The following is a 26,514-nucleotide window of genomic DNA, read 5'->3' as shown; positions in this document are numbered from 1 at the left end:
AACATTGTTTCTCTTATGTCAACATCCTTCCGAGTACCTTTGCACCTAGCAGCTTCTCCATCCTTCTACTTTGTGCATCGTTCTGATTTCCTAGCTTCTTTGTTTGACCTGCGCAGCCACAGCCTCCAAGACTGTACCACCATGAAATTTCTACCAAGGTTGGAAACCATGGCAGAGACAACTCCTCTTCTTCTTCCTCGAGCATACAGGGTTTCCCACCATATTCCAAGTTTTCTCCGTGTCTGTCATTCACCATGGCCTTTTCTTGGTCAACAGGCACTCCTGGCTGTTCGAGCAACCTTTGCAGTGTTCTTGTCTATCGTTTTCATTTTGGACATACCCTATGGAATCAATCACACCCGGAGAGGAAAACAGCTCGCATTCGAAGCTAGCAACGTCAGCCTCATTATCCAGATTTGCTACTACTGGACCACAACGGTGGGTGTCTCGCCTCTGCGTTGCGTCAATTTGTTAAATCCTCCAACAGTCGTGGACATTGCAACATATTTTGGCACCAGATGGTCGATTGCCTCCAGAGAAACAAGCCAAGGGGAAATTTCTAGCCCAGACACAAGCCCTTTTCTCAGCTCCAACGTCAACTGACAACAATTCCAAAGAACGCTTCGTATTCTCGACCTTCTATAACGCATCTGTCACATTTCCCTTCATAGTCAGCATTGCCTATTGGCTGGTGGTATATCCTTCGGAATCTGTCCTTGATCAAGGGAGCAAAGGCGAGCGTCTTCATCACTTTGTACTCATCAGCATCACTGTGCTCAACTCCGTGATCGCCTTCCTGGAGGTGATGGTCCTGAGCAGCGTCCGAAAGCAGAAGGTACGTAGTCTTTCGTGCCAGAGAAACAATTGTCTGAAAGTTCTAGGATCTCGCCACGCAGATTGCCGGTGTCATCGCTATATACCTCTTATACGGGATATGGACGGTTTTTGGTCATTCCGTCACCGGCGAGTATGTGTACAAATATTTTGACCCCGATTATGCTGGCTGGAGAGGCGTTGCTACGACCGATATCTTCATCTTGTCTCTGACGGTCACTGTGTTCTTTGCCCAGCGGGGGCTGCACGCACTGCGTGAGATCTTGGCCTGGAAGGCGGAGTGCGATCTTTCAGGACGTCGAGAGCGGCTGACTGCCCCCTCGTGTCCCCATCACTAGGGTCCCAGTCCTTCACATCAACCGACACCAGCGTTGAATTCCACTGCTAGACTTTCGCTATCCATGTCTGCCATCCTTTAAACAACGCTCACTCAGGCCTTAGCTCTGGAGTGCCTGGTGCGGATGATTGGCTTTGTTGGATGTGCATAATTGACGGCTCATTGCTAGGTTTCCCGCAAGCCCCATATTGCATCTCTCGGGCTTGTGAGCCATCCAGTCCGGCAAATACATATCCGCTACTGTGAAATTGGCTTAGAGCAAATCAGACGCCATCCTTGGAGTTCAAACCTTTGGCTGAAGGCTTTGACGTATCCATCTTGGAGAGAGTCTGCTCGATTTTTGACCCCGAACAAGCCAAAAAATCCTTCTTATACGCCACTTTTACCACTAATTAGTCTCCCGTTCGGCTTTCTCAGCACTTCTTTTGCTCTTAGTCTCCTCATTTAGCCGCCGTTTTCACCGTACTCACAGCATTGAATGCTTGGTTCCTGACAGGTGCTGGGGCATACAATCTATCCCTCAGCAGCAGGCCAACTTGACCACCTTCTCGACTCGTGAATTTCACCAGTTCATGAAGGCAGAGTCTGGCTTAGACGGCGACGTATTGCTGTGGGCCCAGCACCTAGGAGTCCAGAGCATTCTGTTAACCCCTCTCACACCACATCGAGATCTTCACTCGCTATCAATCATCAATCACAAAATCGTGGCCCTCTTCCTCTCACCTACCTCCTGATAGCATTGCTCGCATAAGCCTTGTTTTCTGTTCACTCATTGACTCTCCGTACTCTATCTACAACTCAAGAGTCCGAGTACTCGGTGTCTTGAAAGCACCTCATGCTCTTCACCTCTTTTACTTTGAGGAATCCATGCTTGTGTCGCTTACAACCTCTCTTCAGCCTCTGAAGTCAACATTCATCCCACTTTTCACACCGCCAAGTTCCTCTTGAAAATTCGTTGGTGATCTCTCAAAGTGAGCTGACGTTCTGATTTGCACCTTCTCAAACCTTCTTGCTCTCACACAGGTCCTAGAAACCCAGATTGCGCGTTGACACAGTCTGATTAACATCATCACCTCTGGACTACCAGTTCCGTCGTCCAGTCTCATTCCGCCCTCGATGGCTCTCTTCAGGCATAGCTTGTCCTCTGTCAGAACCCCACTCGGCCACCCAAACATCATGCAAATTGAGATCAACGAGCCAAAAGAAGGGGATTACTTGTCTGTGAAGCAAGATGGGGAAGACTGGCCCATCCTAATCTGTGACGAAGAGATGGTGCAGACTTTCTTCACCCGTTCGCCACGGCCGGGGAATGCACGACAGGCAGACGGGACTTGGGGGAAAGAGTACAAGGCAGGTGGCCCTTCGATCAGTGATAGACGCTTCCCAGCTATCTTCCTGGGGACGTTGAAATTGTAAGTCCTCTGGTGGCTGGCTGGCTGCCTCACTTTGGTCGATTAACTCTCTCCGCTAGTATCTGGGTGCCCTTGAAAGGTCTCGAGCCAATCGATATTGACATGGGCCGAGCCATTCGAGACTCTACTTCAAACCCTTTGCTTGCGAAAGCTTGGATGGAGTACATTAGCCAGTATAGAGGGGACAAGATTGTCGAATGGAAATGCATTGATCACTGGAAAGCAAGACTCCACGCGCAGCGTCTGGACAAAACTACACCTGGGGGAGTCAAGAAAGAGGGGTTGACTGCTGGGAAGACGCCCGAAGGTCGCAAGCGCAAAGGCACGCCCAAGTTCAGATATCCTCCCGGGTACCGCAACGAGGAATCAGATGATGAAGAATCAGATGACCTCTTCCTCAAAGGTAACACCGCTGGACCAAAGATCAAGCGAGAATCCAACAATTCGATCTCTTCTGAGGAAATGGATGCTTTGTATGGTGATCCAGACCCGCTGTACCCGAGATCCTCTCAGTCAAGCAAGAGAAGCAAGCTCGATCTCTCTGGACGTTTCTCGATGAGGCCTTCGACACCACTGAGAGCCAGCAGTGGCAGGCTTGCGACCCGAATGCCTTCTCCTGCACGTCATGGAACACCTTTTCGATCGACCAACCAAAAGATTGGGATCAACGAGTAAGTCTATGGCAGTATGGACCGGGACAGTTCTGGATGCTGACCGCTTTCTCTCCCAGTCCAAACACGGTCATGATATACGTTGACAACCCACACAAGATGTTCAAAGTCAGACGCAGCGGCTTGGATGCGAGCCCGCTTCTGTCGAACTTTCTCACGCATCATCCCGAAAATGGCTGGTATATCATGTCGCCCATGCTGTCCTCCCTTGACGCGAACGACTTCCAGCCAATTGGCGAATACATTGATCGTCGCGAGTATCAGCCCAATATTTTGGACGAAGGTACCATACACGTCCGCCTTGAAGGTTACCTGGACCCTGAGATGCTTCGTCACGAGATAGTGCGCTGCGGTACGATTTACCTGGTGGCCCAAAAACTCGAGATGCCGGGCCTTCAGGATCTCGCCTTCCGCAAACTCAAGGCCCTAGCGTCTCACTACCAGGCCTTGGAGATCTTGACCGTGATCGAGTTGCTGTTTCAGATTGGCAGTCCTGAGGTTCGTCAATACCTGACGCAGCATGTCGCGGACCACTATTGGAACCTCATCCTCGCGGAGACCGAGAGGATGGTTGAGACTATGCGCGCGAATGTGGACTTGGCGAAGGCGGTCTTTGGTAAGTTGAGCGGCCAGGATGACAAGGTCAAGATGGAGGATATTGTGAAAGAGGAGGGGAAAGAAGAGGCGGCCGATGAGACCAAGGGAGGGGGCACCAGGGGGAAAATAGAGGATCCGAGCGAGGAAGGAGAGGTTGACGGGATGAACAACAAAGCAAAAGTTGATGGTGCCGATGAAGAGGGTAGTATGGTTGAAGAGAAGAAGGAGGAGGCAGGCAACCAGACCAACAAGAAGGAGAAGACTGATGAGACAATCAATCAAACAGAGGAGGAGATGGTCAAAAAGGCACTTCGTCAGTCTGACGAGGGGCAGACCGAGGTAGACTGGGTGGAGCTGGTGCAGAAACAGTCGGACCTTTTTGAAGCTTTTTGATGATCACATGGTCTCGATGAAGCGGGCATGTTGCTTTGGAGACTGATAGATGAGTTGTCTTTAGTCAGATTCTGCCAGACGTTTAGAAATCTGTTGCTGGCATCTCTCATTGCGCAAAAAGAAATGGGTTTGGGCTTGCATATTATCATTAGACAGGACTGAAACACTTGGACTCGCCGCTCATTTCTCGCAAGCACTATCTATCATCCAGTACTCTTGGCTCCAAAACCACTCCATACGTTTTTCACAATTTCGTAACCAGCTTCCCGGCCCCCACCACCCCGGCGGCGAGCAACTGCACCACCACGCCCATGAACCAGAACAACACTTCGAAAGCCCAATACAGCAACTTCAGCACCGCCCTCGTCGTTTTCGGCAAACTCTCGTCCTCCGTCGAGAAGATCTGCTTCGGCGGCTGATGCTTCGTCTTCTTCCTTGGCACCGTCTCCGGTCCTCGGTGCGGCGGTAGAAACTGCAGCTCGATATCCTGCCCGTAGGCCGAGGCGGAGTGCAGAGAGCGGTCCGACCCGATCGACTTTGTGGATCGGAAGACGGAGAAACGGGACGGGGATCTTTTGTCGTTGCCGAGGGACGAGCGGGGCGGGTCGTACGCGAGGGTCGGAGGCGGTGGGAAGAGGGGGCGGTGAGGGGACGTGGGGACGGCGTGGGAGGATGGGCTTGGAGGGGCGCAGGAGCGGTGGAGATGGAGGAGGAGGGCGAGGAGGGTGGACATGAGGGTGTCGAGGATGTAGAGGGATGGGAGGGCCGTGATCGCGGGTGGGTGGAGGGTCAGTGCGAGTGTTTGGAGGGAGAGGGCGAGGAGGGGCGTGTGGGTTTCTGGGGCGAAGATTGTGATTTTCTGCGGGTTTGAAGGGTTAGGTGTGATCTCGATTGCGAGCGTTGTAGCCGCCGAGTCGAGCAAAGTCGGATGCATGAGGCAGTATTTGTTACTGTCGCTGTCCCACAGCAGCATGCTGGCCTCCTGCTCTTGAGCCCTGCCGATAGCTTCGGCTTGCAGATCAGCGCACGCTTTGCGGTCGAGCTTGTGAGCGACTGCTACGTTGGAGGAGTGGTCGAGGGCCATTAAGCCGGCTAACTTGGGAAAGATGCAGGTCACGAGGGGATCTGCCGATGTGGGCTTTTCGAGGGTTGACGTCGTGCTTTGGATGGTTGGGTTGCGGTTCCCGGGGTGGGTGCGGGAGACGGTAATGTTGGAGTGGGAGGCTTCGAGGGTGTAGATTGGGTCCGAGGTGGAGGCGTTGAAGGTGATTATTTCTCGGCCAACGGTCAAATCATCGCTGTGCGCTCGTTAGCAAGGGTTCAAGATACAGTTGGAATAGATCCACTCACCAGCTTAGCTCTAAAACATATGTATCAGCCACTTCTTCCGAGGCTGTCTGGCCATTGGCAATGTCCCATAGGTCCAGAAGGTCTTCAGGACTGGAGAGCGTCGGTTCGTGTTCGGCATTATCTGCAGATCGAAATGGTGATTCTTTGACGTCTGCAGCCTTCAGTCTTTCTCTCTCTGATTGCAGATATGCCGAGTTAGGACGATTGTTTGCTTGCTGTGAATATGAGGGCGGACGATAGGAAGAGGTTCCTGCCACAGCCATAGCGCTTGCTAATCCAGGCACCCTTTCTATATCAGGTCGATATTGCTGTTGTGTAAAAGGTACGTTAGGGTCGTAGCGAGGGAACATTGAGCGCATTACCGGCGTAGCGCCGCTGTTACTACGGACGAGTGTTGGTGAGGTCGTACTGGAGCGTGGCAACGGTACTTCAGTCGGCGAAGCGGCTCGACTGCGTGTAGAGAACGATGTAAGAGGGCTCGGTGGAGTAGCGGGTCGCTGATCATCTGAGATGTATGCCTTAGGAGGTATGGCAAGAGGCGGAGGTTGTGGTTTTTGTCTTGGAGCTTTTTCTACTGTATCCTGCGTCTTCAAGATGACAGAAGGAGGTCCAGGGGGAGGAGGAGGCGCTTCTGTAATGTGTATAACGAAGCCATTCGTCTTGCCCGAGGAGTGGAGCATGTCGAACTCCGGCAAGCCTGCTATCGGCTTGCTGGTATATCTTGTGCTACTTTTATGCACTGGGCGCCTCAACGAGGACATTGTCGGGAATCTTTGTAGAGCCCTTTCCGAAGCCATTAGGAAAGATTGGATGAGTATTAGTTGAGCAGCAACTGGACTGTGAGATCATGGACTCGGCCCAAAAGAAAGCAATGAGCGGAAAACATATACGAGACTGCAAGCAACTCGCGACGCAACAATGATATACCGAGCAAGAAAGAAAAGCAGCGATGACTCTGCTGAGGCCCAGAATACCTGTGTCGCACAGCGCAGTCTTCAAACGAGGAGACGAATTGAAGACCTTCACAGATCCCACCGAGACATATACCTACCCGGCCTTTTTGCGGGCCCTTCCCACCAGAGGCAGAAGGGGTCATCTTCAGGGCGCCAAAGGACATGATAATTTTCAGTCTGTTCTTGAGGTTGCCAAGGAAGTAAGACCTATAATTGTAACTCACGATTCGTGATGTTGGTGCTGACTGGATGAAAGGTGTGCTTCCTTCGAACTAATGCAGGTTCCTCGGCGCGTATTTTAGCGTCACCAATGATTGGCTGGTATGACGACAGGGGTTCGCGCCCGAAGGTCTTGGGTTTGAGCGGTTCAATGCACGAAGAGATAACCGTGGTGTCGACCAGTTGTTGCCAACGGTGAGATTATACACTGAAGTACGCCAAGACGCAAGCACGTCGAGCAGTTTCTGAACAATACAGAATGACGAGAGCAAGAACGGAGCAAGATGAATCATGGAAGCACCATGGTCAAACAACTCCAGGCAAATAATTTTGAGAATAAAAGAAAGGGACAAGAGACAGAAGACATAAGACGTTAATTGGAGGATGACTGATTGCTTCGTCGATGTGGCAGCCAGAGGCAATCTATTATACATGGAATGGCTCCCAAATATGACTCCGAAACATGTTTGATGTCATGCCTGCGAGAAGGCGACGCCTGCCAATGTCTCCTCCCGTTTTTCATGGGACTACCTAGCGAGTTGAAGAAGTTCCATCCTCCGCTCCAGGCAAACCCTCCTCATCGCCCGGCTCAGTGTAGCCTCCACTGGGCTTCGCACCTCGCGTGCGCCCGCCAATGATGTTGCTCTGATCAATGGCATCGCTGTCATCCTTGGCTGCAGCTCCGTCAGCAATATCCAATTGAGGAAAAGAAATGAAGAAAGACGGATATCGGGGACGGAGGCGTACCCAAAGTCTCATCGGAATCGGCAGTGGCAGGATCAATGGGGTCGGATACGGGTGCCTCATCACTTTGGACGGGAATATGGTGCTGGCCCGTGCGGCTTTTGTAGTCGTTGTCCACGGAGTCGCCTTGGGGGACGTCGCCACCAGTCATATCGTTCTGCTGCTCGTACTTGTCGTCGGCTGAAGACATGGTTATGTTCTATTAGAAAAATAACGAGGAGAATATGGTATTTGTCCTGAATGGAAGAGTGGTAGATTGTTTGATGTGTGCAAATGGATGAGACGCCCTTCTTGTACTCCGTCTCATCAACCAATCTTGGAAAAAAACCCACGTCTGCCACTGACCGCATGGCGAACTTCATGATATCATGAATTAGCATCCGAGTCTCGTGACATCATGAAAAGGAGCTAGACACTGATACCCCTGGCCCCAACCCCAGCTTCGAAGATCTTGTTCACGCTTGTCCCTGACTATCGATGTGTTAGAACGCCTTAGTGGGTCTGTCGAGCTGTCATTATTATCTTAAACAGCACATTGGCGTACTTAACATGGGTTTTAGTGGATGGGGAAAGGGCAAAGTGTATCTCGTTCGGACTTTTGGGCTTTCGTGTATTCGCAGATGTGGCTTTGGTCTCAAAGTAACACATGTGTATCCCTGCTAGACCGATGGTAAGGAAATGCGCTGGAATTCCATGATGCACACATCGTGAGACTGGGCTCGATCAGAAGTCCGACGCGGAGAGCCCAAGTATGTCTTCGGTGTGTACGGGAACTTGTACAGACTAGAGAGGCACAGTTGCAGAGTTATTCATGAGCTCACTGTTGCACATGGCTGGGTCTGATCAAAGCTCCTTCATGGCCGTTAATATCTGGCTAACTTTCAGCTAGTAGTTTGTAATGACAGTGCTAATGAGCCCCAGTTGTAGCTGCTCATCCCATGATTCATCCTGCAAACTGACTATCCACCGATATCCCTCATGGCCTTCGTGCTATTCCTCAAGAAGAAGATCCGCCCTTCCTTCCAGCCTCCTACGAAAATTCCGGAATTAGTGTGGTTCTCTTTGGGTAATAGACCTAGAAACGAGACATATCTGAAAAGCAGAAACTAGCAGCAACATGCTTTCACTGCCGAAACATGGCATTCCACCTGGGTAACGAGAGAATTCTGGAGGAATTGGAGGAATGAAGTGGCTTTGCTCCCAATCTGCTACCAAACGAGAAGGATTTGCTCCTGGAAGTACGTACCTTGGCTGCCTCACTGCCCTTCTCAAACGATCCGCTCGAGGCCTGACCGCCCATGGATGCGATTTCCTTCTGTAGCCATTGTCACCAAATCTGCTGATGGTTGAAGGGCTGACCAGGAGGGATTACCTGCTTCTCAGGATCCATGCTCGCGAATCCGCCCTCGTGGCTAGACTGACCTCCTTTCTTCGCAATCTCGGAGACTTCCTCCTTGGGGCGATTGGCAAAGTTGCCGGGGTTGGTGTTGCCGGTTGAAGACATGGTTTTGGTCGTAATGATTGAGTTGGCGTTTGAATGTGGGATTGATTTGCGAAGTGAGTGGTAGTTTGATTGATTGGAAGATGGGAGTTGTGGTCTGTTCGGGTGAAAAAGATGAGAGTGGTAAAATTTGAAGGTGAGAATTTGGAGTAATTTATACCACGTACGTGATGTTGACGTAATAAATGAAGTGGCGTGAAGTATCACATCACAATTCAAGCGGTGGAGTTTGTGGAGTTCAACATCAGGCAGCAGCCAATCAGATCACGAGCTAAGATTTCTTGAGGCAAGAGGGGGAAAGTTGTAGCAGGCATCAGAGGGGTAGAATTACAAAATTCGGTAGCGGTGAGGGAAATCTGAACATGGCAAACAAAGATGCCATTCATGCTTGCTACATACTTGACTTTCCGCCCTTTCGGGACCGCATCCATGCAAACCCCATCATCTCGTGCATGTGGTGACGGAATGTCAATGGTACTACAGCGTCTGAGCGTCGCGTATCCATGTCCCGGCTCTTAGCTTAATTTGCGATGCAGACGACCGTGGCATGGCGGCACCGTTGCCTTGGAATTGTGCGAGATCGGCATGTGTGAATGGTGGTGAGATTTTGGACTATCACCGAATCTCTACAATGGTGACAACGATGATGTGCTAGCACCACTTACATGGCGATTTTTTGCTTTGCACCGCTTGTGTGACGAATCTTAATCAGTATGTCACTAAGGTAGCTGAGCTTGAACTGTCAGTCTTCACCCAGTCGGATCCGTATGCGCGTTTCCTCTTGACGTCAAGGATTTCAAGCCTTCCCTAAAGCAATCTCGCAGTTCCAATGTGAGTAATGACTGCCAGGCTGGCAACTCGTGCATTGCTCAGCGCACCTTAGGCCTTCCTATGCTGGAACAACTCTGAAATATTCCTTGCCACATGTAGCAGCTATACCCAAGGCTGACATGCTCCCTCCTTCGGCGGATCCAATCCCTTGCATGTCAGGAATCCAAACACGCCTCTAACATGGCTTTCATCCCTCAAAGTAGGACTCGGTGTCTGCTTCGATATGCATTCCGTCTCTCCTCCATCGTTACACACCTTCACATCCGCTCTCCCAAAATATGAACCGTTGCCGAAGCGGGAAATGGACGGTCAATCGCATGCCACGTGGACAACGCCATCTCACCCAGCAGCTTGTCGAAGTTGATTCTGCCGCCTAAAATGAGGATTTTCTGTTAGAGCTGTGGAAAACCGTTAAGTCTATTTTTCTCTCATTTCAATCGCACGTAGGGCATCATCTCACAGATACCTTCCATATAGCCTTGTTTGCAGGCATACTCCATGAAATTATCTTCTGTCATTATTGCTTCGCTACCCTTCAATAAGTCATCATGGTTCTCGCGAGCTTTCCCACTAGCTTGAATTCGGCCTGCACGAGCAATCTTACTACAGACGCGTAGTTCCTTCTCGCAGCCTCATGAAGTGATTTCAAGCCACGGCAGTCTTCGCAATTAGATTCTGTATGATCATCAAGCAGCATGGGGGCCATTTGGATCTGCCATCAATGTCTTCGTGCGTCCAGATCGTCCCCCTTACTACGAGTATCGCAGTGTATTTTGAAGCCCAGCGAAAACCGCAGTAGCAGGATGAGACGCAGATGGAGTCCCAGTGATCCGGCTCAAAATCAATTATGCCACAGCCAGGTCTGGGGGTCAGAATTCTTAGCGTTCAAGAAGCCTGCGAGAGCACTGGACAGCTCCTGATCTTCCTTGTCGTACCGGCGTGCGAAGTAAGTTTAATTTTTACCGCATAATCGAGAAAGGAAGAATCTAAATACGCTGCTCAACAACAGAAAGCATTTGTCCAGTCTGTCTGGTCGTCCACGTCTGCATCGAGCTCTTGGTTGACGAGTATGTCGGCCGTTGCGCTCCAGTAGGTCTCAGGCATCCGGAGCTTGGGTATCGAAAGGTATCCATCGTCGGAGTTTTGTGAGCTTGCTTGCTCTCAAGCACCGCAAATTGCCCCTTGGATGAGCGTCTTGCTGAACTCTCACTGTCGTACAGGAACTCCATAGACGTGGGGTAAATGACGTGGATTGCATCATCATCCAATATATCAAGAAGTAGTGCGCAAGCTGTTCATTGCAATCTTGCTGGAACATTGTTGGAATCAGCAAATTCAGATTCTAAGGCGCTTGCAAGCTCGTTCAGGCGAAGGATTCTAGCGGCGAATGTAACACTTTGCAAGAAGTAATATTGAACTGATAGATCGATGTCCATAGACGTGATTCGTCCCAAAAGCATATTATTACACATCTCCTCGAGGCCCACAGGTAGCATGTCCACTAATTATTGAACGTCAACCTGGCGTGAATGTCGGAGGGTCTCACTACAGATTTGCCAGCTTCTGGGACGCCTTGAACGCAGACCCTTCCATACCTGTCCGATTGTCGCGGCGAGAGTTGACGGCCTGAACTCTTGAGAGCGTGCCAGGTCGGAGCCGTGTACGAATAGGCGACGACCATGATCATCGGCCGTTGGGAGCCAGCAGAGATCGCGGCCCCTCGAGTGCAACCGTGTGGAATACCAAACGAATCGATAAGCAGGTGCCCCACAGGTTCCAATGCGGGTCGCCAAGGCTTGGACTGTGGTTCCCTGCTGCAGCATACACCAAACGTAGAAAGGAACGTCATATTGGAGGCCTTATAAACGGACTTTGCTGGTGATAGCTGCAGGCACCAGGATGCGAGTCATAAAATGGACCCGTTGGCCCCGCCCAACTCACTGGCTTTCAGCCCTACGGCAATTGATTTGAGATTTAAAATTGGCAGCACCAGCAGTAACTGCCACTTTTCACTACCGTCGAGGCTGGCAGGCTTTGAATTCCGTTCTGTTCTATAATATGGCAGGAGTCGGAACGAAGCCATACGGGCCAGCTGTACGATCACCGCGAGGCAACTTTTCTGCTCGCCGGCAGGAGAAAATAACACTCCTATGCCTCGAGCTCAACTATGATTGGCTTTTCGCACTACCAACCAAAAAATGTACCGCAACGCAGAAGCCCCACCCACAGACAGTACACCGTCTTCCAACAACGATCGAGCCAACTCCAGCCGTACTGACACGACCCCATGCCAAGCACAACCGCCAGTTGCTGACGGAGCCTCACTTCTTCCCCAGAGAACTGAGCTCCTTCGTAGCCTCATCTCGATCGTGCAGCATCTTCTGCACCGCATCCCGCCCCAGCATGCGCTTATACCAAGCATCGACGTTCGGAAACTCCGTCTCCACATCGGGCGTTGCCTCCCTCATGATGAAATCCAGTCTGGAATGGAAGGGGACGTAACTCAAGTCCGCAGCGGAGCACTTGCCGCCGACGAGCCACTCCTTATCGGCGAGTTCGTCGTTCAGAACCTGCAACACCCGACGCGATTTCTTAACATAGCTAGCGCGGGCCTCGGGGTTGGGCTCGACGAAGGCGCAGTGGAAGACCGCTTGTAGGACTGGTCCTTGCGTCGTGGTTTGGAACTGGAGCCATTGCTTCATGTGGTATCGCTCTGGCAGGGTGGTGAAGCTGATGCGTTTCTCGGGGTCGTATTGATCGAGGATATAGTCCATGATGGCACCGGACTGTGAGGTTGGCAGCTGCTTGGGTACGGTCCAGCCCGTCAACGCTTACCTCGGCGAGTAGGAGACTTTTGTTGGGATCCTCAATGACGGGTGTCATGCCATTGCGGTTCAGCGCAAGGAAGGCCGGCTGCTTCAGCTCGGGAGTGGTGTAGATCTTGGTCGTATAGGGTACGTTGAGCTCGTCTAGGAGGAGAGATATCTTCCACGGGTTGGGTCCGGCTGCGATCGATCAGCAAAGCGGAGAACCATGAAGAGTCTGAAAGTAGAAAGTAGCTTACGATGACCATGAAGGGTTATTGGTTGGAGAGAAGACATTTTGCTCTGGTGGTCAACCTGCTGCGATGACTGGATATTAGATGATGGGCTCGATATAGTGTTTTACAAAAGAGATGCAAATGAGTGTTGCGTTGTCCCTTTCTCGTGGCCATATATACATATTGCTGGGCTCGATCAACAGGATTGGACCCCGGAAGCCGCGGGGGACTTAGGGCTGACCTCTGGAGTTAAGGATTGAAAGCTGGGACCAGTAAACACCGTATAAGACCGAGAGCCAATTGGAAACATGGCGGTGACAGTGATTACCTATCATTTTGTGCTCCTTTGCGACAACGGTCGAGGGTCGACAGAACAGTAGATGCCGCATAGGTGTAAAATTAAAGATGCTTCCAACGTCACGGCATGGCAATCGTCCCAAATGTCAAGATTCCTCATCACGCATGGAGAGGAAAACCAAAATCTTGAAACAAAAGGTACAAAGTCTAGTCCTCGAGCATTCCTAGTGCCGCCGAATGCCGACTTTGAGACGCAAGAGGCCGAGGTTCTGCTTGGCTGTGGCCTTGTCGGTCAGAATATGCAAAGGCACTGCTTACACGAAAAAAGAGACCAGGCTGAGCGAAGGATTCCCTCCGAATGCTGAATTCTATGTCCGCCAAGCTTGGTCCACCATTGCAGGAGCGGACTATGGCGCCCGAGCGAACCACGACCACGTCTTTGGGGTAACAGAAAGACGGAACATCTCGCCCGAGGACCTCTCCTTCGCGGACATCTCCCAACAACCCACGGCAGCAGACACCCCCGAAATCGATGCGCCTTCAGTCAACATATCCGTCCTCCACAACTCTCAAGCTCACCGCCACCGTCACGCCTGTCTCCGCATGACTCAACATCAACTGATAACATCCCGTCCACCCTTCTTGCGTCAACGCCAGCAATCTTCTCGAAAAATTCTCCACCAAATCCCACCCGAGCGGCTGCTCCTTGCAATAGAACATGATAACAAGGTTGTTGAAAGAGACCGTGAAGCCATTTCCAGAAGGTCCTTCGCGCCAGATGGTTTGCGAGTTGACGAGCATTGTGGAATAAAGATGACCTAGGGCCCAGGCCGCGGGCCTGATGAAGGTCTCCAGTCAGCCACACTCTTACTCAACGATACTGGAGTCATGGAACATGTTTCTGGAGTGCGGAAATTTCGAACATATGTCACAATGCCTAAAAACGTCCAGATAAAGGAGTTCGGGGTCAGACAAGTCTTACTGAATGGGGAGGAGGGAGCCAGCCCAGGAAGAGTAGTAGAGGTTCCAGCCGGAGCCGATGGAGAGGAAAGAGTGGTAGCCGCGCCGGGCTCGGGGCTGCAGAGTGTATGTGGAGGGTGAGGCGAGTCTGGGGGGGTGATGGGATCCGACCAACACTGAGGAGGTGGTCTGTAAGGCAGCTGACCGATGAGGGTGGCGCCCAACGCAGTCGACGAAAGAGAAGTAAGGAAGGGAGAAGGAGAGAGAGAGTAAACACATCAAAAGTGGTAGACGGTGCATGGCGAGCCAGTACCCCGAGGAGCTGGTGACGAGCGAACAATTACCTCCTCGATTAGCAAACGGGTAAACAATGAAACTTTGCCCCTGGATTCGTGGCCTCGATAGGTGCAGCGGGAGGGTCGGTGGGTCGTCGCCTCTTCGGCACAGCTGTCGAGGAGGCTGTGTCTTGGATCTGCGCGCTCTTGCATACTTTCGGTGGCGGGTGGCCTTTGCCGCCAGGAAACCCGCCCGTGCGTCCTATCCATGCGTCTGTAGTCAATAACCCCAAAACGGAAAGCACTTTATCACGTTAGATCATGAGAGCATTCGGGTTGAGGTGGCCAAATCTCTTATTTCATATAGCAGGTGATTACCGCAAGGGCCGCTCAAAAGCCAAACAGGACTGCTTGACAACTTCCATGGTGGCTTTCCGAAGAGAGTCTCCACTTCCGCCGCTCCACAGCAGCCAATTGACCTCTCGACCCATCATCAAGAAGGACGTTGAAGCAAACAGCTAGTCGCTTCCATGCAGACTTTTCTCTCGCCATCATCACCGCCGCTGCTAGCGATGAGATACTAATACAAAGGAAATATACGGATGAAGCCGTAGGACTATGTGTTTTCTCTCGTCTTTAGATTGGAGATGTCGTGTAGATATTGAAATCAGATGTGACTATCGGTGAAAGCGTAAATCGTTATTCCGTGCTCCCTCCTTCCGTAGGAGGCGGAAGCTCGCAAGAAAGGCGTGCGCAGGGTTGATTAAAACTGAGTACCTGGTGATCATGATCCGAAGACCTTATCACCGCAAATGGTTGGCCGACCCCAAGAATTTGGCAAGAAGTGGAGTAAAGACTGGTGCTGTGATAACGCCAAGCTCGCCGGCTGTCCTTGGGGGAAAGTTCTCTCAATGTGGCCGCAGTCTGTTGAAGAGTGGAAATTTCCCTTTGGTTTGCTGTCTCAATTTGGCTCCCTCGATCCCTTGAACCTCGGCGCTGAATGGTAGCTCACGCACTCAGATGGTTCTAGGAGAAGACTTATTGGTCCTCTCCACAAAATCATCCACGTGTCTACACATAGCAACAAAGAGGTCGAAAAAACTAGGAACAAGATGTCAGCTCAATTCTCCGTCTCCACCTTGAAGCCTTGAGCTCACAATTTACTCCCACCAAGCCCCATCTCCATCTGCATGGTAGGACTCCTAATGAACCTCTTACGGCCCTGAATTATCATCTCGATGAAAAAAGGGCGAAGGCGGTGATCCGTGTCCAAGGTGTTCGCATATGCGTACCGAGCTGATCGAATGAGAACATCGTCTAGGGCACAGAACCGGAGGCCTTGCTTGATAAGAGCAAGGCGCTTCAACTCCTCCAAGCCGAGTTTTTCGGCAGCGCAATATACGACGGTATCTGTGAGCAAATAGTTACCGTCCACCCCAGGATGATATATTGTGGATGGCACGCGTCCACGACCACCAGAGTTGAGCGTGTCCTGGGCATCCTCGAGCTCCCAGGAATGGTGGTGCTTGCTCTTACACAAGCGGGGATAGTAATCGTCCGTGTACAGGTATTCGAGTACGCAGGCGAAGATCTCGGGCAGCCTTTGGTATGTTAGTCCATCGACAGCTGTTCAATGCATGGGATATGTGATCTATACGTACATATCAGGCAGCTTCAGCCTCTTCGACGAGGTCTCATAGAACTGGTCTCTGAGACGCTTGGCGAAGTAGGGCGATTTGAGAAGGGCATGCTCATAGGCAGCGAATAACCGTAGGTCAGGGCCAACCACCAAGGTGATGATCGGACTGATCATGGTACTATAGCCATTCGAGAGTGTATTAGCCTTCTTGTCCCATTGCCAGTTGGGGCGCATGGTCATACCTCCCCACCATCGGGCTGTCTAGCTTCTGCTTCGTCTTCAACTTGGAACGCTCACCCACCGACCTCTTGAGCGGTTTGACCGTCTTGCTCACACGATTCCTGGAACGGAAGGAGAACATCTTGATCGAGACCGAATGGTGTGATTGCCGAGGATTGGTAGGATATCGCAAGAATGGAGAAAAGAATGACTGCTGACGTGCGAAAGAGAATATGCGAGTGCGGTGCTTAGGCTTGAATTGACGCTTCGCGCACACGCATTGTTTGAGACCTCCGGAAGCCTCCCAGGGGACAATCCTCTCTTCTCTTCCCGAAAGAAGATACTAGGAAGGATAGGGTCCCAAGGCGACTCTGCGCACGAGAATCTGTGAAGATTACTCGTGGTGGTGTATTCGGCCGGTCTTAGAGGAGAAGCGTGAGGGAGGAAGGAAAGGAAAGGAAAGATAAGATGGAGACTCGCGGAGCATGGCGGGCTAATGGTCATGTGATCGAGGAAGCCTAAGCCAATCATCATCAATGCTCGTAAGCTTGGTTTGTATGCACATCAAATGATGGGAACCTATCCAAGTCCAATTTTACACGCGAAGTTGTCGTCGTTCTTGCTGCCTGAATGCAGCTTGACGCAAATACTATACCGTATAATGCAGTCCACTTCCTTCTCGCCCCGCCGTGCTAACTATACTTAGCCTAGTCTTCTCGACAACGTTGCCATGGCGAGACTTCTCATACAAGATCAAGATTCGCTGATCACGGCTCGCTTTTCTGTATGGAGTAGTCACCAATGTAGAGCATCAATAGGGAAGTATTATCGAGCTTTGCATCCTGTCTCTGATCGATTGATTGATTGATTGCTTCCTTTTATTCCGAAAAGCAAGATGATCATCAATTAGAACTAATGTAGAGTACGATTGATACTAATCTAAGCGATGACATTCACCCTATTCTATTTGCGCACCCGATCTCAATCCAAACGATACGTTCAATTTCCTATCTATCTCCGCTGTATCTGCGTCGTCTGATGCTCCGTGTACCCTTTCCATCTTTGCTAAGATCCTCATCATGTTCGATATGATGCAGCACTAAAGGTCTGTGTCCGCATTGCTACCACGAAAGCGTCCTCGTCCAGGAATTTCTTAGGGTTCACGGGCTCAGGCTTTGGACTGGGTGGTACTTCTCGTCCACACTCGGGGCAACCAGGCCAGGTCGATGCCGAGTACTGATGGCCATGGACGCACTCTTCCAAGTTCCCAACCTTATGCACTGGCCAACTCCACCATATGCGCCTTGACCCTCGAGTGTACAGATTCCCCTGACGTCGCTCACCACTGAGCACCAGCTTGATTGCATTATAGGTCACAAGGAGCACTCCTGCAGTATCTGGGTAGGTCCGGCAAAGGCTGAGTGTCCGACACAAAGAACCTTCCACCTTCAAATTACTAGCTGCCCCAAGGTCTTTAAGTAGGATGTGGAAACACATCTGTATCAAACGGGTCTCGGCTTCGAGGCGTTTCAAGTTCTTGGTTTCGCATTCTGTGATGATGGTGTTCAAAGCTTTCATGTTGATGTTGGCCTCGTCTGTAGTCAACGCTTCTAAACCTTGGATCAGGACGGTAGTGTGCTCTGAATTATCACCCAGACTTCGTAGGGCGCCTAGCATCCTAAGGCTTTCTTCGACTATGATCAGTCTACTTCTGAAGAATAGCGTCTCGAAACGGAGTCGATAGCAAAGGTTGATATCCGGGAGATCGTCAACAAACACAGGAGAGATGCCTAGAAAGACTGCAAGCTTAGCTATGTCGTCTTCGAAGAGCTGCACGACTTGGTCTTTGAAGTCTCTGATGCTGCTTTGGATTTCCTCTAATGTGTTCCCGCGGTAGCGTACCAGGTCGGCGTTGCTTCTACCTGCCAGGGGTCCCGGCCTCAGTCTTTCACGAAAGTCATTGAAGGTCTTATCCAATTTTATCTTCCCGTCGTACAGTTGTTCCATGAACATATTCATCTTCCTACTAAGCTTGGTGTGCATCTGGTCGATATTCCCTTTGAAAGCTAGTAGCTGATGATGAAGAGCATACCGTCGGACTTTCTTGCAGCCTTTCCCACAAGTCGGACAGGCCGAAACCATGTTCGTCACTTGACATTTGGTATCACAATCAACCTTTTCAATATTTCCAGAGGTATCGAGGCGATAGATTTTAGTAAGGCCAAGGTGTCTGTCCAAAAACTCTACTTCGAAATGATGACCGCAAGGAAGGAACATATATGTCTTCTGGGAAAGATCATGGTATCTGCATACAGGACATCCTGCCGGACACATCTCGCCACAAAGGCTTGGACATAGATGCCGACATGGTAGATAAACCTTGGTGCAGGGCTCATTGCAAGGGAGACGATTGCAAGGCAGGCAGCACATCATGGAACATGAGCTTTTGTGAGGACAATCAGCCGGCCAGTCACATGATCTGACACATGGGTCACATATGTGGCTGCATGGTCGTGAACAGCTACCATGGCCGCAAGATCTTTTGCAAGGGAGCTGACAGGAAGGGCAATTGCTGCCGATATGACAATTCTCAGCACAACGGTGACCACATTTGAGTTCTTTGCCGCAGGGTGAGCTACACGGCGGATGTGATTTGTTGACAGTACATGTATGGCAACTGGCTCGGCAGGGGTGTCCACACTTTAACGGTTGATTGCACATCTCGTCACATTTCATGGGCTGATCCTTGGTCGAGCATACCGGCTGTTTTATATGTCCACAATCCAACCGGATGGGCTCCAAAAGGGTTTTGCAGATGATCTTGTCATCTTCTTGAGTTCCTCCGCAAGTCCGTACAGCCATGTGCCCGCAAAGTAACGTAACAGAGGAGAGTTCGGACCCGCAGTCTTCACAAGGCTCGCCGCACTTTTTTGTACACCGGTGACCGCAAGCCTCATGGTGCCTTAGGCAAGGTTGAGCACAGCTGATCCGATCATGGAGAGCTGGCGCGTGACAATTCAAGGTACAAGGGTGTCCACAAGGAAGTTTCGACCCACAAGGAACCTCACATTCCGGGATATCATACCACTGCTCCGGGCTCCGGACTTGGTAAACTTTGCCTGGATGTCTTGAACAGCATGCACGGAAAGCCGGTCCAATTCTTCGCTTGGCAGACAGATCCTTAGAAATATGACTCCACATTGGTACGGCACTCATCAGTGTCGCATTACCGACGATGTAGAAGCCATTCTTGGCACGGCTGCAGCCAACGTTAATACGATTCGGGGTTTTGAGAAACCCAACACGGCCCTCGAAGTTGCTCCTCACTGTGCTGAGGATGACGATTTTGGACTCTTCCCCCTGAAAATTGTCAATTGTAGCCAGTCTCAACATACTCGCGACGTTTATATCCGCTTTCCCCCCAAAAGAAGCTTCTTCTGGCTCCAATAAACCTTCCAGTAACAGGCTCTCCCGATCCTTCTCACTTAGCCACAGAGAACACGTTCCGTTGAGGCGGTGGGTAAAAGCAGCAAGCTGTCCGTTGTAGGGGGTCAGTATGGTGATATCCCGATAGTCATATTCATTACTGTTGATCAAATATTCAACCAGTCCGACTACCATCTCAACCTCGAAAGCATTGGAAAATGATTTGGCCATCGACGATCCGGGGTCTGGAGTGTCTTCTGGCATTCCGTGATCGAGCCACCATACCCGGTCCAACATGCCGGCAACTGGCTCACGAGAGCGCGCTACCTCATGGTCCTGCGATGCACGTGGTCAGATACTTCTACCAAGCTTTACAAAAGCTGCAGCGATCCACATACCTGCAAAAATGGATATAGTGTCGCGCGCATTAGATCGGCGATATCCGGGTGCATGCGCCGCTGCAAGTCCAGACGAGATGAGGCAATGGGCCGTACTCCGGGCGTTGATGGTACCATCATACGCTCCATCAAGGATTCATCTAAACGGTAAGAGGCCCCTATTGTCGTCTCTAAAGAAAGAGCTGGCTCGTTCACCTGGGGTCTGTAGGAAGTTAGTCGAGTGCGTAGTATGCTTATTCACCCTAATTCCTGCAATGTACCTGAGCTGCAATGGATCACCTATGAAGATAGCGTGTTTTATGGAAGGAAAAAGAGTGCACAGCGTCTGTGCCTCCATTACCTCTGCTGCTTCTTCGCAAATGACGGTCTGAATGTTCAATTGGTTCAGCATGGAAGAATTCATAGCGCAGGCTGTCATAGTCATCGCGATAACGTCCTCTGATATAGCTAATCAGCCAGAAAGTCATGCACTTTGCGCGGAATGTGCTTACGATCTTGAAGACACCGAGCATCAGTATCATGATGCACCTCATACCGTTTCGAGACAGCAACTTGATGGCGACGATGAACTTCAGCTGTTCGGTCAAGTATGGTCTGAGGATCAATCTCTTCTTTCCATTTGTTGAGAAGCCGCTGTCGCTCTTTAAGGCTCAATTTCCAAACGTTACAGCCAGACGAAGGATCCGAAGCCGCTGTATTTGCCGCATTTAGTGCTACATTGTCAAGCACTCTGTGTTTTGTTCGGAGATCGCCATCATCTGCGTCATCTTTAAATTCGTATTGATTGCCGAGCATACTGCTGAACTTGTCTAGGAGTCGATCGAGATCGTTGATGTCGCCTCCTTTGCCCCAAAACTCAAAGGCGAAACCTCCAGCTTTGCGAGCCAATCGAATATCTGCAAGCCTAGACGAGTCGACTCTCTCGAGCCCAGTGAAGCGTTCTAAGATTGCCGGATATTTTGATTTAAGAAGCTCTCGAACCGCTGGCCAGCTCAGTACGTCTGTGTTGAGGGACTCGCACCAACTTGTACCCTCAGTTGTTAAGCCTACGGTTGACGAAATTAGTTGCCTGAATATACCAGAAGGGAAGTGGAAACAGACCTTCTACCTGACGATGGGCCTGGCTCTCTCTGCTTCTCTCAAGGGTGGTCTTCTTGAGTTGACGTGCTGCTGCTCGTAAGCTGAATGCTTTGGTCCAACTCTCCTTACTGTTACCGCCTAGTCGGACGAGTTTTGTCACCCCTGCTTGTCGAATGTCGTTCAAAAAGCTATCAAGAGCGTGGTTGGTCGTGCACACTACTAGTATTGGTCTCCGCGAAACGTGGCTGCGCGATTCCAGGAGCACCTTGGTTAAGGCAACACCAAGAAAACTACGTGAAGTCAGCGGATGAAAAAAGAGGCGGTAGCCCAGAGAATACATACGTTTTGCCTGTCCCAGGCGGGCCCTGTGTAAAGGCAAAGCCTCGGCAAAGATTCTCGCAAAGAGCAGTAGCCTGGCCACGATCGAGTGTGGTCTCCTGGCACAGGTGATCAATGGCGATGGTCTTGGCTTCATTATCCGACACCAAGTCCCTTGGTCTTAGCGTAAGAGGGTTCGCATAGACATCGCCCTTTTTGCGAAGGCTGTTTAGCTGAAAAGCGAAGTCGTCCACGGTTGCATATTCGGGGACCAAGATTTCCGGGCTCGGGCCTGCAGTGGAAGGAGCTATAGATGTTATGAAAGCCAAGTCCTTATTGCTTGCTGACTTGTTTTGCAAATCTCTAAGTGTCCAGTAAAATCCAACATACAAGACGTTTGGTAATTCAACAAGGACAGATCTTTCTTGTCTAATGCCCTTTGAACTGTAAAGCAAGCGTCTCACCGCATCAGTATCGCTCGTGTCGGCAAGTGATAGAACCACGGAAGCTGGAAAGATGGGTATGGTCAGCGATTAGCCGCAGAAAAACCTTCAATGCAGGGCATTAAGGACTGACCTCTAAGATCATTACCAGTACGCGGCTTCATGGCGAACGTGGTTTGGCGCTGTTCAATTACCATGAATGTCGTAGACAAAGTTTCCGCATCATCAAGCCCAACTAGTGCGACGAGCATTCCTTCCTCGAGATGCTTCGATGGGCCTAAGCGTAGACCGCGCAATGCCTTGGGGCATGCAAAGCTGATCCTGAAAGTGACACCAACCTTGAAGCTCATAATTTGCTCCTCGAATACGATGTCGCGGAAGAGTGAATAGCGCACTCCCTTTGGAGTATTCATACGGTCATCGTAATCCAAGATATGAGGCGAAGATATCAATTGCGTCAACTGTTGGCTTGCGTGGTAGCAAGAATCTATGATCGGTTCAACATTGTCGAATCTTAATTGGCGAAACTGAACATCCAAGAGCCTCTGCTGCCCACAAGGAAGATGATGCTCAGTCGATGGATCTTTGGCGGGAATATAGGTTTTTCGCCGACACAATATCTCATCTGTAGTTGGTAAGATCTTGATATGTTGGATATTTACATGATCATTATTGTGCCTCGCGCCGTATCGTGACAATTGACCTGGACCATCCTGGTCAAATGGCAGGCTCTCTCGCGGCGAAAACCTGGGGTCAAGGGAAAGTAGGTTCGGAGGGCAGTCTAGGAAAGAAGATCCAGAGTTCTCATTAGGGGTTGCACAAATGTCGTGGCTCTTGGTGCATTCATATCCGCGGCGGCAAAACCCGTCGACAAAATCTTCGCACACCGAAGTAAGAGGGACTTGCGGAAGTCTGGAAGGTTGGAGCTTTGCTGCTCGAATAATCGTCCTGTTTGCCATGATGAGAGGAGCTGGAATACCTTTAGGTCAGTACGAGCAGCATGACTTTAGCTGGGTATGGTCTAGGATGCTTACATATTGCAGACTTGTTTAGGGGAACCCCGCAGATAGCTTGCAGCTGATGTACAGCTTCCTAAAAGCAAGCAGATTTTTGCAGGGCGGCACCCTGTCAAGACCGCGCAATTGACGTCCAACTCCCCGAGGAATACATCAGTCGAAAAGGTTAGTGACGTGAGGATGACGGCTTGCTGGTTAAGGAAAAACGGTGGACGACTTCATCAGTCGAAAAGGTTAGTGACGTGAGGATGACGGCTTGCTGGTTAAGGAAAAACGGTGGACGACTTTATCAGTCGAAAAGGTTAGTGACGTGAAGATGACGGCTTGCTGGTTAAGGAAAAATGGTGGACGACTTTATCAGTCGAAAAGGTTAGTGACGTGAAGATGATGGCTTGCTAGTTGAAGAAAAACATTGGACGACTATCAGTCGAAAAGGTTGGTGACGTGAAGATAATGGCTTGCTAGTTGAAGAAAAACATTGGACGACTATCAGTCGAAAAGGTTGGTGACGTGAAGATAATGGCTTGCTAGTTGAAGAAAAACATTGGACGACTATCAGTCGAAAAGGTTGGTGACGTGAAGATAATGGCTTGCTAGTTGAAGAAAAACATTGGACGACTATCAGTCGAAAAGGTTAGTGACGTGAAGATGATGGCTTGCTAGTTGAAGAAAAACATTGGACGACTATCAGTCGAAAGGGTTGGTGACGTGAAGATGATGGCTTCCAGGTTGAGGATAAACGGTGGACGACAATGTCAGTCGAATTGTAAATCGAAATCAGTGGTCGAGGATAAATAGTTATCTGTGTAGAAGTTGAAGAGGATAATAGACGGAAATATGAATCGAAGTCGGTGGTTGAGAATGAACATTTGTATGTGGAAGAGTTGAAGAGAACAGTAGACGACAATGTCGATCGCAATGTCGGTCGAAATCACTTTCATGCTAGCTGTTCCCCTTCATTTTCTACTCTATGGCTATACTTCCATGTCTTTGGGTGTTTCCTCCACTTGCTAACTTTCCAGGGATCTTCACTCTTTATCACACAGCTAATTTCCACTGTCTAAGTTTGGCTTGCCTTTACTGCTTTCCCCTGTCAACATGTGAACGATGGGTCTCCGAACAGCAGTAGGGGGTGGATGGTCAAAGGTTCAAAGGGGAGAGCAAGACTGTGGCCGAAATGAACCCCAGATGCCGTTTGGTCTGGCGTCTTCCATTCACAAATCAATACGCAGGAGATAGGCCTCTTGGAATCAATGATTGCCCTTCAGGGGTACTGCAACCTTTGCTGGCAGCTTGCCTGATTTCTCCGAGAATTGTGAAATCATCCAGGACGGAGTGTCTCCTGGTAGCATGAGCCAGGCAAGATTAAATGTCACGAACAGTCTACAATTTTCTAGCAAAGCGCACTGGGTCTTAGCATGTTTATGTAACTGTTTTGTTGTAGGCTTAGCAACACTCTTTAGCTCTCACGCTCACAAGAAAGAATAATAACACAGGAAAAATGGGTATCTAACGCTCTATGAATGCGGCAAAATATGCCACAATCGGGCTTCTAGAGCTCGTGGATAAGAGCTCAGATCAGAATGTAGTATCGTGTAGCTTCGCAATGCTCCGAGATCTATCCCACACCTTCAACGCCCCTCAAACAGCCAAAGTTTAGATGATCCCGACATCTACCAGCACATTGCAGTCAGGCTGGGCGCGAGCGAGTTACTCTTCCATTGGATCGGGGGGCAGCCGGCGTCGCCTGTGTACATCGTCAGCTTGTCCACCAATCAATAAGACGGCTAGCATTCCGACCTTGGCTTTGACTTCTTTGTTAGTCTCCTCTCTCGATCCATGGACTGCCTTCTTGGGTGCTTTCTTGCGGCCTTTCTGAAGCTTTGGGGCGTCTTCGTTTGCTTCAACTTCGAGCTCTGGTGTGTGCTCTAGCTTGACGTTACCAAGAGGGGTCTCAAGCTCAGAAGCTGGATCAAGATCATCAGTCTCGGTGTCCTCGTCCTTGATCTTCTTGGCTGTTGCGGCTTTGCGTGGAGCTCGTGTCTTCTTCGCTATGTGAGGAGGAAGAGTATCATGATCGCTATTCTCGTTCTTGATGTGCAAAGCGGCCTCGTCTCCAGCTGTGGCCTTCTTGGCTTGTTTGCCACCCTTCTTGACTGACTGGTCATCTAGCTTGAAGTCTCCATCGGCCTTGTCATCGTTAGCGTTTTTGCCCTTCTTGACGGCAGCTTTAGTCTTCTTATCCGCCGGCCCTTCTTTCTCAGATCTGGTCTCAGCATCCTCGTTCTTGGTCTTCGGTTCTTTCTTGATCCTAGGTTTGGTTTTCTTAGTTGTCGAACCTTCATTCTCAGACCCGCCGTCAGCATCCTCGTTCTTGATTTTCGGTTCTTTCTTGATCCTAGGCTTGGTTTTCTTAGTTGTCGAACCTTCATTCTCAGACCCGCCGTCAGCATCCTCGTTCTTGATTTTCGGTTCTTTCTTGATCCTAGGTTTGGTTTTCTTAGTTGTCGAACCTTCATTCTCAGACCCGCCGTCAGCATCCTCGTTCTTGATTTTCGGTTCTTTCTTGGTCCTAGCCTTGGTCTTTTTCGCCGGCGGCTCAGCCTCTGCTGAGCCTTCCGCATCCGGGTCATGGTTGACATGGCCGCGCTTCTTGTCATGAGTCGTGCTGGGGCTCGCACTTTCTTCTCCGGCATTCTCTTCTTTCAAGGCCTTCGGATAGTTAGATGAAGAGGACATTAAGACAGCCAGGGCGGTAATTGGACCGGTACAGGTACTTACTTGAGCTTCTGCCTTCAACCGTCGCTTACTCTCAAGCGTAAAGTATCCATTCTTTCCTTCGCGGTTCATTTCAATGTCCTAGACGCAGTCAGTAAGATGTATCTAGACTATTGGTAGACACGAATACCCAGCCCCAGTCTTCATCATCGATATGGCCCTGTTCTAAAGCCTTTACGACTTTTTCTTGGAAATCATCCGGAAGTTCATCGTAGCCATCGAGCTGGCTCGGGTCTCCTTCAATGCCCTCTTTGAGGTTGGAGATTACTCTGGGGGTCACGCAACCCCTGCAGGCGAATGAGATCAACAAGAGTGATGGCGAAGATTAAGAGATACCTACCAGTGTTTCCAAGCCCAGCTTTGCCAGTCCGGAGTAGTGATGAACGTGCCAAAACGCAGCTGGCCCTTTTGGATTTTGATACCCTCTTTCTTGCACTCAGAATTCTTGCATCCAGCGCGATTGTTCGGCGAGACCTCTGTAAAAATCTGTCTCAGCTCACAGCAAAGCCGAAGAATTGACTAAGAAGAGCGAAGCAGCACCGTAACACGAAGGTGGTTTAGGAAAGCACTCGGTATGGCAACAGGCAGGTGTCAGGAATCCAAGGAAAAATACAAAAGGGCGAGCAATCGAGAATACTACATACCGATGCGATACGCCCCGGACATATTGGTGGGAGTTATGGCCTCTCAGTATGTTGACTTCATAGAGAGCGATTCTGTGGCTTGTCCCTAAGTCAAACCTGTTATGAAGGTAAAGAACTCACCAAGGGATTAGCTGATTTT

At 50.3% G+C, this 26,514-nt stretch overlaps 10 protein-coding genes across 10 annotated transcripts; 2 read left to right on the top strand and 8 right to left on the bottom strand.

Annotated features, from left to right (window-relative positions):
• Positions 1-254: 254 nt before the first annotated feature.
• Positions 255-2,221, top strand: HO133_009658 (uncharacterized protein; the record flags this gene model as incomplete). The annotated part of the gene is made up of 3 exons (XM_037300519.1): positions 255-288; positions 519-835; positions 2,195-2,221. The coding sequence occupies 3 exons, from the start codon at positions 255-257 to the stop codon at positions 2,219-2,221; spliced, it is 378 nt and encodes a 125-aa protein (XP_037154367.1).
• Positions 2,222-2,347: 126 nt separating this feature from the next.
• HO133_009657 (uncharacterized protein) lies at positions 2,348-4,244 on the top strand (the record flags this gene model as incomplete). Its single annotated transcript, XM_037300518.1, has 3 exons — positions 2,348-2,583; positions 2,643-3,254; positions 3,314-4,244. 3 exons carry the CDS (start codon positions 2,348-2,350, stop codon positions 4,242-4,244), a joined length of 1,779 nt encoding a protein of 592 aa, XP_037154366.1.
• A 244-nt stretch (positions 4,245-4,488) lies between these two features.
• HO133_009656 (uncharacterized protein) lies at positions 4,489-6,355 on the bottom strand (the record flags this gene model as incomplete). Its single annotated transcript, XM_037300517.1, has 2 exons — positions 4,489-5,542; positions 5,595-6,355. The coding sequence occupies 2 exons, from the start codon at positions 6,353-6,355 to the stop codon at positions 4,489-4,491; spliced, it is 1,815 nt and encodes a 604-aa protein (XP_037154365.1).
• A 942-nt stretch (positions 6,356-7,297) lies between these two features.
• Positions 7,298-7,700, bottom strand: HO133_009655 (uncharacterized protein; the record flags this gene model as incomplete). The annotated part of the gene is made up of 2 exons (XM_037300516.1): positions 7,298-7,440; positions 7,514-7,700. 2 exons carry the CDS (start codon positions 7,698-7,700, stop codon positions 7,298-7,300), a joined length of 330 nt encoding a protein of 109 aa, XP_037154364.1.
• Positions 7,701-8,507: 807 nt separating this feature from the next.
• HO133_009654 (uncharacterized protein) lies at positions 8,508-9,014 on the bottom strand (the record flags this gene model as incomplete). Its single annotated transcript, XM_037300515.1, has 3 exons — positions 8,508-8,540; positions 8,757-8,825; positions 8,883-9,014. The coding sequence occupies 3 exons, from the start codon at positions 9,012-9,014 to the stop codon at positions 8,508-8,510; spliced, it is 234 nt and encodes a 77-aa protein (XP_037154363.1).
• A 3,149-nt stretch (positions 9,015-12,163) lies between these two features.
• HO133_009653 (uncharacterized protein) lies at positions 12,164-12,943 on the bottom strand (the record flags this gene model as incomplete). The annotated part of the gene is made up of 3 exons (XM_037300514.1): positions 12,164-12,628; positions 12,678-12,847; positions 12,907-12,943. The coding sequence occupies 3 exons, from the start codon at positions 12,941-12,943 to the stop codon at positions 12,164-12,166; spliced, it is 672 nt and encodes a 223-aa protein (XP_037154362.1).
• Positions 12,944-15,430: 2,487 nt separating this feature from the next.
• On the bottom strand, positions 15,431-16,414 carry HO133_009652 (uncharacterized protein; the record flags this gene model as incomplete). The annotated part of the gene is made up of 4 exons (XM_037300513.1): positions 15,431-15,515; positions 15,572-16,015; positions 16,076-16,231; positions 16,296-16,414. The coding sequence occupies 4 exons, from the start codon at positions 16,412-16,414 to the stop codon at positions 15,431-15,433; spliced, it is 804 nt and encodes a 267-aa protein (XP_037154361.1).
• A 935-nt stretch (positions 16,415-17,349) lies between these two features.
• Positions 17,350-18,414, bottom strand: HO133_009651 (uncharacterized protein; the record flags this gene model as incomplete). The annotated part of the gene is made up of 1 exon (XM_037300512.1): positions 17,350-18,414. One exon carries the CDS (start codon positions 18,412-18,414, stop codon positions 17,350-17,352), a length of 1,065 nt encoding a protein of 354 aa, XP_037154360.1.
• A 626-nt stretch (positions 18,415-19,040) lies between these two features.
• Positions 19,041-22,896, bottom strand: HO133_009650 (uncharacterized protein; the record flags this gene model as incomplete). The annotated part of the gene is made up of 9 exons (XM_037300511.1): positions 19,041-19,234; positions 19,503-20,034; positions 20,097-20,298; positions 20,357-20,534; positions 20,588-21,079; positions 21,128-21,142; positions 21,198-21,466; positions 21,519-22,002; positions 22,071-22,896. 9 exons carry the CDS (start codon positions 22,894-22,896, stop codon positions 19,041-19,043), a joined length of 3,192 nt encoding a protein of 1,063 aa, XP_037154359.1.
• Positions 22,897-24,663: 1,767 nt separating this feature from the next.
• On the bottom strand, positions 24,664-26,397 carry HO133_009649 (uncharacterized protein; the record flags this gene model as incomplete). Its single annotated transcript, XM_037300510.1, has 5 exons — positions 24,664-25,665; positions 25,735-25,812; positions 25,862-26,018; positions 26,072-26,207; positions 26,376-26,397. 5 exons carry the CDS (start codon positions 26,395-26,397, stop codon positions 24,664-24,666), a joined length of 1,395 nt encoding a protein of 464 aa, XP_037154358.1.
• Positions 26,398-26,514: the final 117 nt, after the last annotated feature.

Source organism: Letharia lupina (assembly GCF_014066315.1).
Source record: "Letharia lupina isolate WasteWater1 chromosome Unknown contig_7, whole genome shotgun sequence".
NCBI lineage: Eukaryota > Fungi > Ascomycota > Lecanoromycetes > Lecanorales > Parmeliaceae > Letharia > Letharia lupina.
Note: the sequence above shows the minus strand (reverse complement) of the source record. Positions and strands in the feature narration are given on the sequence as shown.